This window comes from Mastomys coucha, unplaced genomic scaffold (assembly GCF_008632895.1).
Source record: "Mastomys coucha isolate ucsf_1 unplaced genomic scaffold, UCSF_Mcou_1 pScaffold23, whole genome shotgun sequence".
In the NCBI taxonomy this organism is placed as follows: domain Eukaryota; kingdom Metazoa; phylum Chordata; class Mammalia; order Rodentia; family Muridae; genus Mastomys; species Mastomys coucha.
The window spans coordinates 99,063,434-99,082,850 of record NW_022196906.1 but is presented as its reverse complement, the minus strand read 5'-3'; the positions used below and the strand labels follow the sequence as shown (position 1 = coordinate 99,082,850).

At 41.8% G+C, this 19,417-nt stretch overlaps 1 protein-coding gene across 5 annotated transcripts in view; it reads left to right on the top strand.

The window, feature by feature from the left end:
* Nek11 (NIMA related kinase 11) overlaps positions 1–19,417 on the top strand; it is a 238,726-nt gene that overhangs the window by 1,957 nt on the left and 217,352 nt on the right. For 4 of the 5 annotated variants that reach the window (XR_004111384.1, XM_031343621.1, XM_031343620.1 and 1 more), the window contains exon 2: positions 456–682. Coding sequence is in view for 3 of the 5 variants with exons in the window: in XM_031343621.1 (XP_031199481.1) it covers positions 513–682 (170 nt within the window). In the remaining 2 variants the exon portion in view is untranslated. Of the gene's footprint in view, positions 1–455; positions 683–19,417 lie in introns of those variants that run through there. The other variant, XM_031343623.1, reaches the window with a different exon arrangement.

Sequence of the window (19,417 nt, the reverse complement as noted above, 5' to 3'; positions counted from 1 at the left end):
AAGTTGGCATATGTGTGCATTAGAGGAGGCCATGGATGGCCCCGTGTTTGCATTTTTTTTTAAGTTGATGGGGAGTATAAATATCTAACAAAATATGAATCATAAAACAAATACCCATTTTAGTAGTCAGTTAAAATGTGGCTGTAAACCATTGTGATAAAGTTACATGTACAAGGAAGGCTCTCTATGAGAGAGTGCCTTCTGGAATTTGCAGTATTTTCTTTCACCCTACAACACACACATACACACACACACAGGTGCACACACACTCTCTCATGCACACAGTGTATGCGTATTAGCTGGTGTGATGATAGCACAAGGCACAGTGCAGGTATCATTGCTAAAAGCTTATACTTTTTTTGTGGGAATCTTGTAACTGCTTTTAGACATGATCTGCGGAGTTCCCATATTTCTGGTATCAATCAACACTTCCCATTTGACTTTTCAAACATCAGCTTGGATGCCCAACTGCTTCTGTGAATGAACAAGCCAGTTTTATCTTGTTTGGAGCAATGCTGAAATTCCACGAGACTGCTAAGTGTGTGAGCGGACCCACAGCCATTTCCATGTACCCAGCCACTTTGATTGCAAGAAGATATGTTCTTCATCAGAAACTTGGCAGTGGGAGCTTTGGAACTGTCTATCTGGTGTCAGACAAGAAAGCCAAGCCTGGAGAGGAACTGTGAGTAATAAAATGTGCAATGTGTGCGTAGCCACAGGCTGGCTTAGAGCATGGAGTCACATCTGATCTGTACTCTATATCGAACAAGAAACTTACAAACAGAAAAGGTTCTTCACTGATTTCTGTATAGATGTCCGACCCTCATTTTACTTAAAGTCACAGGGTTTTGCTCTGAAAACTGAGCTACACTCCCAGCCCCAGATAAGATTATAAAAATTCAATGCATATTTCAGAGCCAAATAAAGTATTCAAATGACCAGAGAAGGTGAATAGGGTAGACTATGTAAAAGTGATTTTTTTTTAAATGCATACCACAGTCTCAATGGCAAAATATTCCTACTGACTGTGTCTGAGACTTCCTCAGTGGGAAAAGCTGAATTCTTCATTGTATTAGCCAGGGTTCTCTAGAGTCACAAGACTTTTGTATGGGTAGTCTCTATATAATAAGGGAATTTGTTGATGACTTACAGTCTGTAGTTCAACTCCCAACAATGGACAGCAGCAGCTGTGAATGGAAGTCCAAGGATCTAGCACTTTCTCAGTCCCACAAGACAAGAAGGCCAAGAAGAGAGACTCTTCCTTCTTCTAATGCCCTTATGTAGTTCTTCAGCAGAAGGTGTGGTCCAGATTAAAGGTGTGTACCACTGTGCCTGGATCTGGGATTTGATCTTAAACTCAGAGATCTCCTTGCCTTAATCTTCTGAGATTCATAGTCACTATGCCTCAAGATCTCTATGCCAAGATCCAGGTCAGAAATTTGTATCTCTCAGCCTCAAGAGCAGGGTCACAGGTGAGCCTTCCAATTCTGGATTGTAGTTAATTCCAGATATAGTCAAGTTGAGAACCAGGAATAGCCATGACATTCATGATGACTATTTTTAGAAATATTACAAGTTGCAAATAAACAGTAATTCACATGCAAGATAAATGGAATGCACTGAAGGAAAAATTACATTTTCTTTGACTTCTTTAGAAGAGAGCTTCAAAATACGTAGTCAGAAGCTAGAAATTTAAAACAAATGGATCATCTCATTTAAAACTAGTTCATAGCCAGGCAGTGGTGGCGCACGCATCTAATCTCAGTACTTGGGAGGCAGAGGCAGGAGGATTTCTGAGTTTGAGGCCAGCCTGGTCTACAGAGTGAGTTCCAGGACAGCCAGGGCTATACAGAGAAACCCTGTTGCAAAAACCAGACAAACAAAAAGCAAAAAAACAAAAAACAAAACAAAAACCCTGAAACTAGTTCACATTAATGGTACCCTTGTCACCTTTAATTTTGGTCAAACCCTATAAACTTTCACAGTAGGGGAAAACATTGGACCTCTCTTACAGTTAAGAGCCCATTTTAGATAAATCTGTTTTCTATTTGTGGTAGTTAAAAGTTCATTGGAACTGAAGTTAGACTGGGGTGGAGAGAGGGAGGACCTGAGTTTGATTCCTAGAACTCACAGAGAACATACTTGGTGTGGTGCTGCATGCTGCTAAGCTCCATGCTGGGGAGCTTTACAATGATAGGTCTCTGGGGCTAGCTGCCTGGCAGCCTAGCAAAACTGTCAAATGCCTGCTTCAGTGAGAAATCCTTCCCCAGAAACAAGGTTGCCTCCTGGTTGGTTGGTCTGTCTGTCTGTCTGTTTCTGTCTCTCTGTCTCTCTCACACACATGCATGCATGAGCGTGTGTATGCACACACACACACACACACACACACGCACCCACACACACTATATAAAACAAAGGATAGGATAACGCTCTCAAGAATCCCTTTGCCCCTGGGAGATCAAGCGTCTATCCCGCGTCTGTTTTCTTCAGCAGCATCTGGCTCCTATAAGTTCTCCCTGTTCCTCTCCTTGGATATTCAAGTATGGTTGAAAATTAGCATGACAAATGATTTCCCTTGTCTTGCTATGTTGTGTGAATGATAAAGATGTTACCAATGCTTTATTTTAAAGATCAGCTCTTGAAATTGTCTCGGTGTATAATACTTGAAGAACTTATAGTGATCTAGAACTTGTCATTTCCAGTCAGTTCCAGCGTGCAGAAGGGCAAAAGCTGGCGTTTTTCTGGGTTTCCTAGATCAGAAGTTACACTTTTTATTAGTCTTCTTAATGCTATGACAGTGTACCTACAAAGCAGTTTTAGAGGAGAAGGTTTGCTTTGCCCTGGAGTTTGAGAACATGCATCCATCATAGTAAGGTGTGGTAGTGGAGTGTGAAGCTGCTGGTCACCTTGTATCCACAGTTAGGGGGCAGAACAACATGAATGTGGTGTTCCATTCCTCTCTTTATTCAGTCCAGGATCACAGCCCATAAAACGATACTATCCATGATCAGGGGATCTGCCCTCTTCAGGTAAACCTGTCTAGAAAGGCCTTCACAGACATGCCCAGTGATATGTCTCCGAGGAAAATTCTAAATCCTGCCAGGCTGATAATGAAGATGAAGCACCACATACTCATTCTGGAGATGATTTCCCCTGCAGTCCTAAACGTGGTCTTCTAGCCATGCAGCGTGAGTGCTAAATTTCTGATAGCTACTAGATGTAATTATGCTCTAAGGGAATATTCTAGCTCATAATTTTGGTTTATATTATTTTTTAGAATGACCGACCCCCTCTCACCCCCACACTGTTAACACTTGAGCCTTTGGTTTATGAGGATATCTCATTAGCACCCCTCATTATCCCTTGACATCTGCTTCATGTACCAGACCATAGGCAGAAGGAGGCGATGTCATAACTAGGCAAAGCAGAATGCTTGCTAAGAAGAGTGCCATAATGTTATGACTGCTGCTTCCTTAGTGGAGCAGGCCAGACTTCCCTAATGCTAAGCATTAAAAGAATTGACTTTACTGGCCCCTGGGCTGAACTGGGATGGAGGCTCTCATGATGGTTCCAGTGAAGTACAGGTTTATGTACTATATACTCACACACTCAGCTTTACAAAATGGACTACAGTTTCTGACTCTCCCAACAGAGTTATGCAGTTCATCATGTCGCCACTTGGGGGCACCACACCATCATTGACATTTTGTGTATATGGGGAACTTTAATTACACTGTAAGTGTAAATACCACTTTCCTTTAAATTTTTATTGCTCTCCGACTAGCAGTGGGATAAAAATAAAACTGCAGGCTTTATGCTTGATTGGTGCATGTTTGGAGAGAGTTTTCTTTGGGCACAGATATCTGACATTCTTTTTTTAGTTATTGCAGTAATAATAAGATTAAACTGTTTCATTAAGTAGTGAATGAGCAAGCTGTTTCTTCCATTATGACATTATGCATCATGAAATTTAGAAATCTATTTTGGGGAATATTTTCTTTCATAATTATAAACACTCTGGTCTAATGGTTGTAATTATATTCTAAAAGAATATTATAGTTCATAATTTCAGTTTATATTTTCATTAAGCTGCCAAAGCATTTTAAAAGAAAATCCCAAGGATCTTTTGATACTTCAAATTACATGTATTTATGGGATACTATGTGATATTTCAGTTTATGTATACATTATGTAATGTTCAGATCAGGATAAATATATCTCTTTCCTCAAATACCATTTCTTTGTGGAGAAGGCATTAAAATTCTACACATCCAGTACACTGACATTAGTGTGCAGTCATCTTACCATGGAATGGGATTTATCTCTCCTACTTTTCATAGTCTACTCAACTTTCCTGTTCTCCCCATCTCTGCTAAGCACTGTAAGTCCCTCTTATTTCCTTTGCTCTCTTCTCTACATTATCTATGAGATAAATACATGGATTTCACATTTGCTGAGGTCCTGTGGTATTTGTCTTTCTATGTGGGACTTAGACTTAGCATAATGCCTTCCGGTTGTATCCATGATGTCGTAATGAGGGACTCTATCCCTTTAGGACCGCGAGGTATTTCCATGCATGTCCGTATCATACTTAACTTCCTTACTTATCAGTGGGTGGAGACTTGGGGTGAGTCAATTTCTTGCTTCTTAGGAATACTATTGCAATAAACGTGGGCATGTAGATGTCTCTCTGCACTGACTTTCCTCTGGCTTGTGCTTATTGGTGGGATTACTGGATCATAGAATAGTCCTGTTTTTAACTTTCTGAGGAACTTCCTGTTGTCTTTCATAATAGCTGTACTAATTTACATTCTCACCTGCAGAGTGTGTTTCTTTTTCTCATCTCCACAGCAGCACTTGTTTTCTTCTCTGTTTTTGATCATCATCATCATGCTAAGTATAAAGAAGTAGCATCTTATTGTGGCTTTAAGATAGATTTTCCTGGTGGTTAATGATGTTGAGTACCTTAATATATATCTGTTAGCAATTGGCATGTATTCTTTTGAGAGATGTGTCTATCACTTGTTGTGTTAAAGATGAAAAACCTCCAAGTCCTCAAAGAAATGTCCTCAAGACCATGCTTCAACCTCAAGGGTCCTTCCCTCCTTGGGGAATGCTTGGCTGTATTAGGTGTCTTTCAACATCATAACGAGCTGATTTTCCTCTCAGTCAGGCATGTGAAAGATGGAGGAGAAAGCAGACAGAGGCAGGAGTGCTTACTAGAACGAACTGAAGAACAGCAGCAGAGAGAAGTGACAGTAGAGAGGAAGAGAGGGAGAAAAGCAAGCCGAGTCTTCTGACGGAGCAGCACCAAGCTTTGCCATCAGTTCGTTTCTCCAGAAGACATCCCAGGCCTGAGCAGTATGGCTGTGAGATAGAATCACCTTGCATGGATGTCAGGGAAACTAGGCCTTTGAAGAACACAATTAGTTTGAGTTAGTCTTCTGGACCCTAGGCCTCAGCTCCCTTAGCATGGTGAGACAGGCCACGCTAGTGAGGTACTTCTGATTAAACAAGGGACATCTGCAACCTTGATGCTAATCGAGTTCAGAGCTTATACCAAGCAGTGTCTCTTTTCTTCTTGGTGATGGTTCTGGGAAGTCCTGAATATTCCATCAGAAGTAAAAATATTTCTGAACAAAGTCAGTGGAATAATTTGACAGTTATGCCCTTACCTCAGATAGGTAGTGTCTTTGTCATCATGCCATTTTATTCAAGGCAACTCTCTTTTGTGGAAATTTGGTCTTTTTCTGTTTGGACAGAGAAGTTTAAAAAATAAAAGCATAGTCTTGTTTGCCTCAGAGGTGTGTGGCAGGGAGCAAAGGAGACTCATTCTTCACTGAGACCTTTGTGTGCTTTGGCAGTCCAATACTGGGGGAGGGAGAGACACAAAAAAAAAAAATTCAAAAGGAAAACAAAGTCAAAACAAAACAAAAAACAAGATAATAAGTATTGGTTACCACTTACTGCCTACTGACTCCTCAGGACCCTGGAGCGCATAGTAGTGGTCCTTAACTCTGGCCCAATAGGAGACTCACACTTCCAAAGTATAGATGCTTGAGTCATGCCAGTAGGTCCTGTATGGCCTGGGGCCTGGCCCGGGTCTCTAAATTCTTGAGCACTTACAGGCAGTCTCTCTGTGCATCCAATATTGAAAATATCTAGTCTAGGGGAGCCCAGGATGCCGATTTCATCACCAGAAGAAGAAATTGATCTACCTGCCTTGCTGGGGCGTTAGAAAGTCTTGGTTACTGTGACATAACTCAGATCCACATAAGCTTGCCAGTTCTGATGATAGGGTTTCCTGGGAAGGATTATTTCATATGAAACCTGAAGTATTTGTTAGAGGTATTTGTTTTCATGCCTTATTGTATATTAGAATTGTGAGGAAGGTACCCTCCCCCTCCCCTTCCCCTTCCCCTTCCTCCCCCTCCTTCCCCTGCTCCTCTTCCAAAGTTTCTGACTGAGCAGCACTGGTGGGAGGAGCTCAAGAACTTACAGTGCTGGGGCTATTCCTGGTTTGGAGAAAATAACACTTCAAGGTGTGCCGAACTCTGCCACTGTGTAGCGACAATTCTGTTCCACCCACAAGACCCTAAAGTAGTGTAGGAATTCAGTGTGTATATAAGAATTCTACATCAATTTTTAAAGCACTAAGATTTGAGTATTTTCCCAGATTACTAAATACTGTATAAAAATATTATTTTAAGAGGCTGGACGGTTGGCTCAGTAGTTAGGAGCACCAGCTGCTCTTCTAGAGGACCTAGTCTTGACTCCCAGCACCCACATGGTGGCTCATAGATGTCCAGTTCCAGGTATCTGATGCTCTCTCCTGGCATCTGAGGGCACCAGCCACACAACTTGTACATATACATGCAGGCAAAGCACCCCATTTTAAATTACTGCATAATAACTTACTGGGCTGATTTAACATCATGTGAGCCTCTCTGGCTGGGTATCAAGGTCCTTTTCTTATACAAGATTGCTAGTTGTATCTGTTAAAGTCCTTGGCGAAGGTTTATCTTGTTACTAGTGTACCCTCTCTGCAGTGGCATAACTGTGTAAACTAATGAAGAACTCTGCTGCAGTCAGTGAAAAGTCGCAAGTACTTTGCATCATTCAGTGGATATTTGAGACGCAGGCATAAATTATGTTTATATTTGCCAAGAGGCTCAGCTATAATTAGAAAGGACTTAATGTTTTTGAATTTATTTATGACACACTAAGAGATGGAGAAAACATGTTTATTTTGTAAGGAGTGAACTGAAACACCCTCCCTTCTCTGTATAATGTTTTCACTGTGCATAAAAAGGACATTATTTCTTCTCAAAGGATTATTAGTACATTGATGCTAGTAGCTCAATATTACCAAATCCAATTTTAAGTGAATATTCTTTCCAGAATGCATAATTTTCCAATAGAAGTCAATTTTCTTTTGAAATATATTTTATTAATTATTTAAGAATTCCACACAATGTATTTTGATCAAATTCACCCATGTTCCTCCTCTTGACTCCTCCCAGGCCTACCCTCCCCTTCTTATTCCCTTGTATTTTAAAAATGACCTGCTGAGAGTCCAGTTTCTGCTGCTCAGATATTCATGGGTGTGGAGCCAGGCCACTGGAATGTGGTCAGCCTGCCAGGGCTCAACATGCTTGAAAAAACTGTCTCTCCCTACTCCAGAAGCCTCTGTCAGTAGTTCGTCAGTTAGGAGTGGAGGCAGGCCTAGAACTTCATGATGAAAATTGACTGAGTTGACTTTGTACAGTCTTCTGCAGACAGCCACCGCTGCTGCGGGTTCATGAGTGAGTACAGCTCTTCCATCATGTTTAGAAGACACTGCTTCACCCTGGTCCTCCTCAACCTATGGCTTTTAAAATCTTCCCAAGCTCCCTCCATGATGGTCCCTGAACCTTTGTCCAGGGTTTGATAAACATATCCCACCACTGCACTGACAGTCTCTGTACTTCGGCCACATGTGAGTCTCTGTGTTAACCACTGTCCCTTGCACAGTGAATCTCTCATGGGCTCTGAGTGCGGTATTCTGCTATTGGTACTGAGATAAAAACTTAGAGGGTAGTTCCAACCATGGATTCTTGGTCAGACTGAGTGCACAGCAGGTCTTCAATCCAGTCAGAAGGCCGCAGTATCTTTAAAACTTTGAACCATGGTTGCATTGATGGGCATATTTTGGTAGGTCTTTATTGTACCTAGCAATGTTCACAGCTCATAAGACTGTGGATGCCATTTTCCACCAGCAGCCTGCATGACTCAAGGGTACTTCCAAGGGAGGAAGCTTCCTCATCAGTACCAGCTTGACTTCTCCCTGTCCTGTGACCAAAGTGTGTGTGTTGTGTCCTCAGCAATATGATCTTACCACCAAGTTTTGTTGGATATCTAAGAGTAATGGCAATAGACTTCATTGTTTTGGTATCTGCAGAACACTCCTGACCAGCAACTTCAGGGACAGCATCCCATTCCTGGCACTGTGCTTTTTATTTGGCAACCTTTGGTTTTAGGAGGGACATAATCCCCTGTTATGGTAACTCTTACACACACACACACACACACACAACACACACATAGTATAGATGAGGCCTATAAAATGCTACTATGCAAATCAGTGTTCATTTCCTCAAAACAAAACTAGAAAGCCAGCTACCATATGACCCAGTTACATTGCACCTGCGTATGTAGCCAACAGTCTATTTCCTAGTGCGCATGCTCATCCACTTTCATTCTTGCTCCACTCACATAACTAGGATATAGAAACAGCCTAAGTGCCTATCCACTGTTGAATGGATAAGGGAAATGTAGTATCTGTATACAGTGGGATTTTAATCAGCTGTGAAGAAAAATGAATTTATGAAAATTATAAGTAACTGGACACAGCTACTGAAGACATTACTGTGACATAACCCAGATCCAGAAAGAGACATCACGCTCTCACTTATAACTTAGCATCCAGGAAACTAGACAGAGCCCGTTGGTAAGGAGAGGGTAAAACATGAGGCAGGAATAGAACAGGCGATACGAAGGGGAAGGGTGGAACAGTGGGGGAGGTTTAAGTGGGGAAAGGGATGGGGGGGTGGGACACGGGAGGGGCTGAGAGAGAGGGGGATAACAAGTCAGCTTTTAGCAACTAAGTTAGGAGCTATTTAATAATTAGCAGCCCACCAGCACAGCCAGCACTTTTATATTGTGCCTGTTAATACGACTTAGTGGATTTTACTGTTAGATTAATTACTTTAACACGTGCTCGCTGTTTTTGAGTCAGTCTAAGAACTCATCAGCAGGGTTAATGGCTCACCTTTGAGCTCATTGCATACGCTGTATTAAAGCTATCGTTTTTTTTATGTTATGGCCAGTCCTCTGCAGCTGGGATCTGTGAAGGAAGACCAGAGATGATGAACTCATTTAATAGTGGTTTATGGAGTGGAGAATCATGAAATCAAGTTAGAGGGAATCCAGGATTTCTTCACATATTGCCTTGCCAGCTATCAAAACAGTTTTCTTCCATTTTATTTTATAAGGATCATTTTTCAAAAATGTCAATCTTCTATATAAATTATAGTATGAAGATGTACTAAAATTATTTTTAAAATGCTGAATGAAGACCTGGGTAATTCCCTCCATGGTAAATCTAGTAAGGATAGACTTGTCCTTGGCGTCAACTGTGGCCTTTGTCAGTTCCCTGCCTGTAGAAGGCTCAAACCTAAGCTGTGGCCATCTTCCAATATGCAGGGTTTGGGATGAAGTGAACCAGAGATGAATGTACAAAGTCAGACTTGCAAGGTAGAGGACTTTCCGCGGCCACTCTACTGCGTACCTTAGATAGAAGAAACCTTATGCCTGCCTTCTGCGTCTATAGACCAGAGAGGGCTAGTCAAGAAAATATTTTAGGGTGACTAAGGTGCAGGGAAGGCCTTAGTTTCTTTTGCCTGTGGCAGGAGGCCCAAGGAGCTTGCTTTGGAGACAACACTCAAGCACCCTTTTATTTTATTTATTTTATTATTTATTTATTTATTTATTTATTTATTTATTTATTTATTTTTGAGACAGAGTTTCTCAGTGTAGCTCTAGTTGTCCTGGAACTCACTCGGTAAACCAGGCTGGCCTCCAACTCAGAAATCTGCCTGCCTCTGCCTCCCAAGTGCTCAGATTATAAAGGCGTGCTCCACCACTGGGCCAAGCATCTTTTTCTTAAAATAGAAATGATGTTACTATTGTGAGAGGAAAAGAAGTGATTGCTTTAAGTGCTACACTCTTACCACTGTTGATGGTAAAAGAGTACATTCAGAAGACTAATGTTAGCATTTTTGTCTAGGCTCTGCCCCACAGTTACCTGTCATCAGCCAGCCATGCCTGACTCACTCTAAAAGGGGCTGCTTGCCCCCTCCACACACCCTTGCCTTCTTGCTCTCTCTCCACCCCCTCTCCATTCCCCTCCTCCCTCCCCACCTGCTCATGGTGGCCTCTACTGCTGTACTCCTCTGCTTTTCCTGCCTTTCTCTGTCTCTACTTCCCTCTCAGCTCCCCTCCTATTTATTTAGAGTTTCAGACTGTTTACATTCTTTATGCCATTTGGTCTCCAGATGAAGAGACTTCACCTTGTCTTGTGAAGTTTTGAGTAGGGAAGTTAATGGTTTTGCCAACACTCAATAACACCCCTGAAGGAGATTAGAAATATTCATTGAAATATATGAAGTGGGGGAGAGGCTGGGTGGATGGCTTAGTCAGTAAAATACTGGTCTTGCAAGCATAGGGGAATGCCAGGGGCAGGAAGCAGGAGAGGGTGGGGTGGCGAGCAGGGCGAAGGGGGAGGGAACAGGGGTTTGTTTTTGTTGTTGGTTTTTGGTTTTGTTTTTTAATTTTTTTTCCAGAGGGGGAACTGGGAAAGGAGATATTATATGACATGTAAATAAAGAAAATATCTAATAAAAAAATTAAAAAAAAGAAAAAGAAACTTGGTTTGATTCCCCCAAACCCTCTAGTTGTGCTGAGCATGCTGACTTGTGTCTGTCACCGCAGCAACGGGAAGATAGCAGCAAGCAAAGATAGGCAGATCTTTAGGATGTACTAGGTCCTTTTTATTGTCCTTTTTGAAATTTTTTTTTAAAAAGCAAGGTTTGCGTGTAAAGCCTGTTAATATTTTTTTCTTGTTGTTGTCTCACTCAGTTAATGAATATTTTAGGATGAAAGCAAAATATTCAAGAACAAAATCTTATGAGTATAGTCTGGCTCACGTTTTTTATTTTTTTCACCAAAAGAAGACTTTTTTAAAAAAAAAAAAATCAAAGAAATGTTTTATATATATCATCAGCAACAGAGTGTTTTAAATATGGTCAAGAAGAACCCCAAGAGCCAAGTCTAAGGTTCTCCTGGCTGAGCAGCCAAGTCTAAGGTTCTCCTGGCTGAGCAGCCAAGTCTTAAGGTTCTCATGACTGATGAGGCTCAGGATATTCAGGGTCTTCTGGGTGCCATGCACAGTTCCCCACTCCTACCCCCCATTTTTACTGTTGTGTGTATTCAGGCATATTCAGGCGTCCTTCCTCGGGGTTTTTCTGCAGCCAGCTCTGGGATGCCCAGCTGCTTGGTACCCAGCAGGCAGTTCTCCTGCTGTGCCTTTAGCTCTCCTTTTAGGCAGGAGCCAGCCAAGAGAGACATGCTCCTCACTTCCAGACTGACCTACCTCCTTTCCCACTCAGGCATCCAGTCGGAGAGAAGCTGGGGACAGTTGGATTAGCACCCAGATTTGAACTCTTTTGAACTGAAAAGCTTAGTTGTTGTGGCACCTGTCTTTGGGTAACTCGAGTTGAGCTGCATGCATGACCTAAAGTTCAGATAAAAAACAAGGAGGGGAGCGCTCTCACATTAAAGGTTTTTCCTGGTTCAATCTGTTCCTCTTCAGCTGACTTGGTTTTGATGGTAGGTGGGGGGAGGTGGGAAGTAGGGAAGGTGTAGTTGCCATGCCACCTCATCTAGAGACTCAGATGGGAGAGCCACAGACTCGAGGCCTGCCTGGCCTATACAGACTGAGTTGAAGGCCAGAAGAGACGACTTAGTGAGAGAAACCTTCCCTGTCTCAATGTAGAACATAAAAACGGCTGGGAGGTAGTAGAGCGGTTGCTTACCATGTGTAAGGTCTTGGCTCAACCCTCATTTCTTCAATCAATCAATCAATCAATCAAAGATTCAGCATGTTACCAATAGCTTCTTGGTTAGTTTTCCCTAAGCTTGCTTGCTTTTTTTTTTTTTTTTAAGAGTGGTTTGTGAATGTTTATTTACATGGTAAGTAAACATGGTTAATATCAAAGATTTTTAAAGTAGCCAGTGTCCTCTACTTATTCTCCACTGAATAAATAGTCTCACAGTATTAAAGATAAGCACTTAATGAATGTTATGTGTGCTTCACTGCTTTGAAATACTGGGAAACTGGGTATCTGTTCATAGCCTGCTAAGAACACAGTGGCCTCTTACTCCTCTGCTGCCTTTCAAGCCCTGTTACCTATACTCACAAGTACCAGCAAGTGACTTGGAGGCTTTGGTGTGCTGTAGAACATACTGAGAGCTATAGTTAGGCGGTTATGTGAAATGCTCAGCTAAAGTTTCAAGTGCTAGAGCAAACCGTGGAGTGCGAAGTTGAGTTCAGTTGGTACATGCACAAAGCGCTGGGTTTGACTCCTAGCACTATGTAAACTAGACATCATGGTACACAGCACTTGGGAGGCTGAGGCAGGAATATGGGAGTTCGAGGTCATCCTCGGCTATATAATCAGTTTGACATCAGCTTGGGATCATGGCATCCCATCTTAAAAAAACAAGTTAAATCTAAGGGAACTTTGAGGATGATGGATGTGCCATTACCATGACTGTGGAGACAGTACATGAGCATGTACATCTAAATCTTTAACTACACACTTAACACAGGTATGGAGTGTACCAGCTCTATCTTACTAATTACCATTTGACAACCCAAACTCTGAACACCCAAGAATGTTCAGCTGGTCGAATTTGCTTGAATAGTTGCTAATGGGGATCATCATGAAATTTAGTAACTTAAAATGATTTTTTTTTAGCCTTAAGGTCATTCTAATTAACCTCATTGCTTTTAGTTTAGTGAGAAATGATAGAATTTGTTCTATCTGACCTTTATTGAGCACATGGGAAGGGAAGGCTGAGATGGAGTTACTGTTATCGTATGAACACACTACTTTTCTGAGTCTTGAAGAGTGGAAGCTTCAGAGCCTCTGATCACAATGTCTGTGGAAGTAGGTTTTCCTAGCCTTGCCCACAGGAGCTAGTCACTTAGCATTTTAATTAAACTTTGGCCCATGTTTCTTCTTTCTCATTAGTTTTATTTGTAGAAATCTTTTCAAACCTGATCCCTTAGTTATCCCTGCCTCTGCAGATGTGTGGCCCAGCTGTCCTTTGTTCTCTCCCTTCACTGTGTTCTACCTCCTAGGGCTACTACAAATGCATATGCTGTGAATTTCAAAACAAAGCTAGTCCCACTTCCTATAATATTTGATTTGCTGTTCAGCGATCAACTGTTTTTGCTTTATATTGCTGTTTAGAGATGTAAGTGCCATCATTGTTGAGCTTTAGCGGGCAGTAACATTTTCAGAGTTGTTTTAGAAGAGAGAATTGTGAAATACTGCTGGGAGATGGCTTAGTGGATAAAGTGCTTGCTATGCAGATGTAAGGATCTGAGTTTGGGTCCCCTACACCCAGGTCAAAGCTGGGCATTGCAGCATGTGCCTGTAATCTGTAGGCAGAAGCCAAAGGATTGGGGAGGGGTGTCACTGGCCAAGCACTGAGCTCCAGGTTCAGTGAGAGACCCTGTCTCAAAAATAAGATGGAGGGCAATGAGGGAAGACACCAGTGCTGACCATTGGGCTTTACATATGCAGCCACAAGCCAGTGTGCCCACAAGTGCAAGTATACATGGACAGACACATATACACACATGGGGAGGTGGAGGGGAGAGAGAGACTGAGACAGACAGAGACTAGAAGATGGGTTAGTGACAGACATTCAGCATTACTTATGGAATGAAGCATTTGTTCCTTCAATATGGATTGGATTTAACCTATTGAATTTTAAGTAGGGTCTTTCTAGCTTTAAAGTAGTTGAATACTGAGTTTACTAAAAAGGATAAATAAATACTGAAGGAGTTCTGAAAACTGAGAGCAATAGATAATTTCCTCCAGTAAGGCTTACTTTGGCATTGTCCTGTGTGCATGTGTATGTGTCTGTTTGTCTGTGTCTGTCTGTCTCTGTCTATGTAGCATGTACATGTGTGCATGTGAGTTTGTGTGTATGTACCTATGCTATGTAAGCTTGTGCTTGCATTCTTGAATCTTTTCAATTTACTACTAGTTCCACTGACTCATACCAAATCCGGGTTCTGATGGAGGAAGGGATTCCTTATACTAGAAGTGCCCAGAGGGAACATGTACTTCATGAAAATGCAGAAGGTGTTCATATGGCTCCGCCTTGAGAGTCTCACACCGATAGAGAGGCATTGAGTGTAACTACCCACACCTCAGCAGGCAGGGCTGATGCAGGGGTGTCCCTCCAGCAGCTGCCTCTGTCTCCTCTTAAGCCATTAACCAGGCTCCTCCAGGGTTCCTTGGAAACTGTGTGCCTTCCTGAATAATTTATCACACGACAATCAATTATTCATAACTCATTATTACAACTGAACTAAAACCTAAAGGTGGAATCGGTCTGCCACTTATGAATATCCAAGAGATCATCAGGATACCACAGTAGAGTTGACGTCCTTGCCAGGCCCTCTGTCTGTTTATTTCTCTGAAGGGATTCCAAAGAGAACAGCCTGTGAGAAAGAACCAGGATTCATGGAAGTGACAGTCACCTCCCCGCTGGTCCTCACACTGTTCGTCTTTTGAATTCTGGCCTCATTACACCTACAAATAAAGTCTCAGTCTGACGGAATACAGAAGACATTTATAGCTCTTTTGGTTTATGAAATCATTTTTAGGAACTCCACAGAGATATAAAAGTTGCCTATAGACTGTCATTTCTGAGGTAAAGTAATAATGGGCTTCATTATAATGTTTCATTCATGTGTGCAATGTATTTTGATCACATTGAGCCCTCTCTACTCTCTCTTGCCCTCCTCCTAGTCCCATGGTTTTCCACCTTTTCCAATTCCCCTCCCGTGCTCATATCTTTTGTTCTTTTTAATGGCCCAATAAATTTTATTAGTGTTCTTATAAGCATCTTTCTAAGAGATTATTTTAAAAGTACAATGAGTAACTCAGCAGTGGCTGCCCCACTGGAGAAAGTGCCCCTCCATCCTCTAGTGACTGCTAACTGCATATAGATAGGGGGCAGGGGTGCCTAGGGAGCCCCTCCATACTCTGTGGAGGTATACTGTTTCCTAAGCCAGTCTTGTGCAGTCCTTAAGCAGGTAATCACAGCTAGTGTGTTAGAGAGTGCTAGTCCACTTTAAAGAGGTCTGAGTGTGTATCTTCCATCCCAGACCATACAGAGTTCCAGAACGCAGGCCTTAGGAGTTTAATGATTTACTTTTTACAACAACATAAATAGTTTTAAGGCAGATGTGAATATGCCATGAAGCAGAGTAAAAGTTTGTGTGGTTTTTAAATTTAATTTTTAATAGGTTATACAGCTGCATGGTTCATATAAAAAAAAGTAGATTGTAAAAACAAAACAAAGAACCTCACCTCATTCTTGTCCTCCGTTTCTCAAATTCTCTCACACACCCTCTACCACAGAGCTGTTATTGGGAATTTCCTGGGCTAGAGAATGGAGAGATGGCTCAGTGGACATGTGCTTGGAGCAAGTAAGTAAGAGGACCAGAGTTTGGATCCCCAGATTCAGTAGAGTCGAGTCTGTAACTGCACTGGGAGCTTCTTAGCAAGCCTGACTCACAGGGCTGTGACTAGACCAGATCTCACACTGACACTCTCAGGCTGGCCCTCCCCTTCTCTGTCACTGTCTGTCTATCTTTCTGTCTCTGTTTACCTGTCTGTCTCTGTCTCTATCAGTGTCTCTGTCTGTGTATCTGTCTATTTCACATGCACACACACAAACACAATACACACATTCACACACACATGCACACACATTCACATACACATGCACACACATTCAGACACACACAGTGCACACTTGTAACTGTATTGCTTTGGAGGCTGGGGCAGGTAGATTGCAGGTCAGCCTGGGCTATGTAATAGCCTATCTCAAAACAAAACAAAACTCAAACCAAATCTAATAAGAAAAAAGGAATTTATGAATATGGATGCTCCCTGAACTGATTCATACATGCATGAACAGCTTCAGAATATGGAGTCTTATTTTCCATTTCTCCATTATGATAATTTCTAGCATATTGCATATTATATATTTGGTTCTTTTCATATGTCAAAACATCTAGGATGTCTGTCCATGTTTGTACATGGGGAATACCCAATTCTCCCACTCTTTTTTCTTTTAAGTAGCTCAATAGTATGTTCTATGGTAAGATTGAAGATTCCTATTGCTGTTCATTTTGGATTATTTTAAATCTTTTGTTATTGCAAATGCTGCCCTAACAAATAAGCCTGGACATTTGTCATTTCATAAATATGTCATAGTTTCTTGCATGGATTTTTTTTTTTTAGGTAAAACAAGAGATTTTGGGGACATGTCCTGCCAGGCCTATTCCAGGGGGATGAGCTAGTCCTCTGTTGTTAGGGGTGCTAACTGAGAAAAGCCCTGCTAGGGACTGCTACTGGGCCTGGTGACAGGATCAATTTTTATTGTCTGAAATGACTCTGCTTTGAAATGAGGGTGACAACAGCTATTTTACTGTCCTCTGGTTTCCTGGTTATATAAGAAAAGACATAAATCTGGTGGCACATTATGTATAAGCAGAGACCATATAAAACTGTCTCACTTTCTTGCAGACATTTGATACACTGTGTTGTTTAGAGCAGTAAGTTTTCAGAACTACCTCAGCATCCTATGACCTTAGACTCCAGAGCACCAAACACCGTAGTTTGGAAATCACTAGTACAGTTCATATTTTAAAAACAGTTCCAAGGTGAAACACAGCTGTGAACCCTGGGGTCCACAAAGTTAAAGGAGGTTTCTCTCTGAGGGACTCTTTAGATTCCTAGAGCTACTGAGGCAAGTTGTAGCTCAAAGACCTTCAGGGATCCTCCAGTAGTTCCCAGGCTTGTTTGGCCCATTAGCTGTCCCCTCAACCCCAGGCCTTATGAACACTGGTAAAGTGAGGAGCTTTGCTGGGGGTTCCTGACAGTGCTCGACATCGTGGTGAAATCAGGGGTCACAGACACACGCAGTGTTGCTAAAGATGGAGCAGGAGAAATAAGAATGCAAGCCCTATTTTAAAGTTGGCCATGATGAACAGCAGATGGTGGTAAAGCGACGTGCAGATCAACTATCGTGATCTGGCAGGATGTCTAATGGTAACATTAATTCAAGGTCCAAAATGTCTTTATTTAATTAAGGTTTACCAATACTTTATTTAGTTTTACTGACTAAATAAATGAAAGGCTAAACGTGGCTCATTAACATACTCTTAATTTCTTCCTAGGAAAAGCACAGATGAGCTGAGAAATAAGCTTAGCTAAATCTTTTTATCTTCATGGACCATTTTCTCTGGAATGGGACAGATCTGTGTGGTTATGCCCTCAGGCTATTAGATGGATGTTCCTACTTTATGTGTATGCACTGATAGATGTGTGCTCTCATTCTTGAAAGAAAAACTGAAGCCTCCACTGTCTACAGGAAGGGCAGAGAGCAGCTGCAGTCCTATAGCAAGCACCTAATTGATGCTGCTAAGGATACCCTGGGATCCTAGTGATGAAGCAGTCATGTCAGTTAAAGACGCGTAGTCTGAGAATGCAGCGGCCAGTGGGGTGATACACCAAGATCTCATAGAGGCCGGGAGGGATATGTGTCACTTCCATTCCCTTTATGTAAGAAAATGCCAAGGGCCATGCAGGAGGAACGACAGATGGCTTTAGAACTCATGGAATGCAGCCCATGGGTTACCACAGACACATGGGTGTGTCTTGGTGTGGCACAGCCCCGAGAACCATGTGTCCTGAGGACTTCATGCTGTTATGGAGTTCTGCTGCTTGATGCCCTCACATCCCTCTTAATCAAAGAATTATATGAAAACTTTAAGGGGCTTCCAGTCCCTCACTGGGCAGTATGTCTGGCATTCACAATACTGATGCTTGATCTCTTTCAGGCATTGCTGTTGGAGCAGATTATGATTTTATCACCACCCTAGAGAAGAACTTCGAGATGTAGATTGTTAGCAATGACCACCTCGCTTAGAAAACATTTGGAAAAATAAAGTTGTTAGTGAAGCTAGGTTGAGATGTTTTTACTACTGGTTCTGATGTAAAAAAAAAAAAAAATCTTAGGGAACAATATGAAGTTCAGAAAGGCACTGTACTGGCTGGTTTTGTGTGCCAACTTGACACAGGCTGGAGTTATCACAGAGAAGGGAGCTTCAGTTGGGGAAGTGCCTTCATGAGATCCAGCTGTGGGGCATTTCTCAACTAGTGATCAAGGGGGTAGAGCCCCTTGTGGGTGGTGCCATCCCTGGGCTGGAGGTCTTGGGTTCTATAAGAGAGCAGGCTGAGCAAGCCAGGGGAAGCAAGCCAGTAAGGAACATCCCTCCATGGCCTCTGCGTCAGCTCCTGCTTCCTGACCTGCTTGAGTTCCAGTCCTGACATTCTCTGGTAATGAACAGCAGTGTGGAAGTGTAAGCTGAATAAACCCTTTCCTCCCCAACTTGCTTCTTGGTCATGATGTTTGTGCGGGAATAGAAACCCTGACTAAGACAGGCATACTCTTATCATCAGTTAAGCTAGGGACCCTTTATGGTCAGGGAACAAGAACGAACCGTGCTCTGGCTGGCGTGACTCTCACTAAGGGTGGACTGCTGCTGCTGGATTTCTTATATACATTTTTACCCTCAGCTTCCTGATATAATTTATTGAGTTGCTGATGAATAGATATGAATTCTGAGGATTTACGGTAGATAGGACTGATTTTTTATATAAAAACATAGATTTGTGATGCTTTTATGATTCTTACAAGATTATTTTTAAAGATAAATAATAAGATAATCACTTCTTTCTTTTTAACTGCAAATTGCTGCCTGCCTGTAAGAGAAACTGGCCAAGAAAACTACCTTGCTTGCTTACACGTTGTTAATCAAGTTGCTTGGTTAGGAATGTATGTGGGTTTGGGATAATAATTTGTTTTCTTTACCTGTACTATGTAATGTTATTTCTTGTAAAGGTATTGGAGAACACACTGGTTTTTCATAATCATTCACTAGGAGAAAACTAAAACATAATCACATTATAATTGTATACTTCTTAAAAGATTTTGCTGA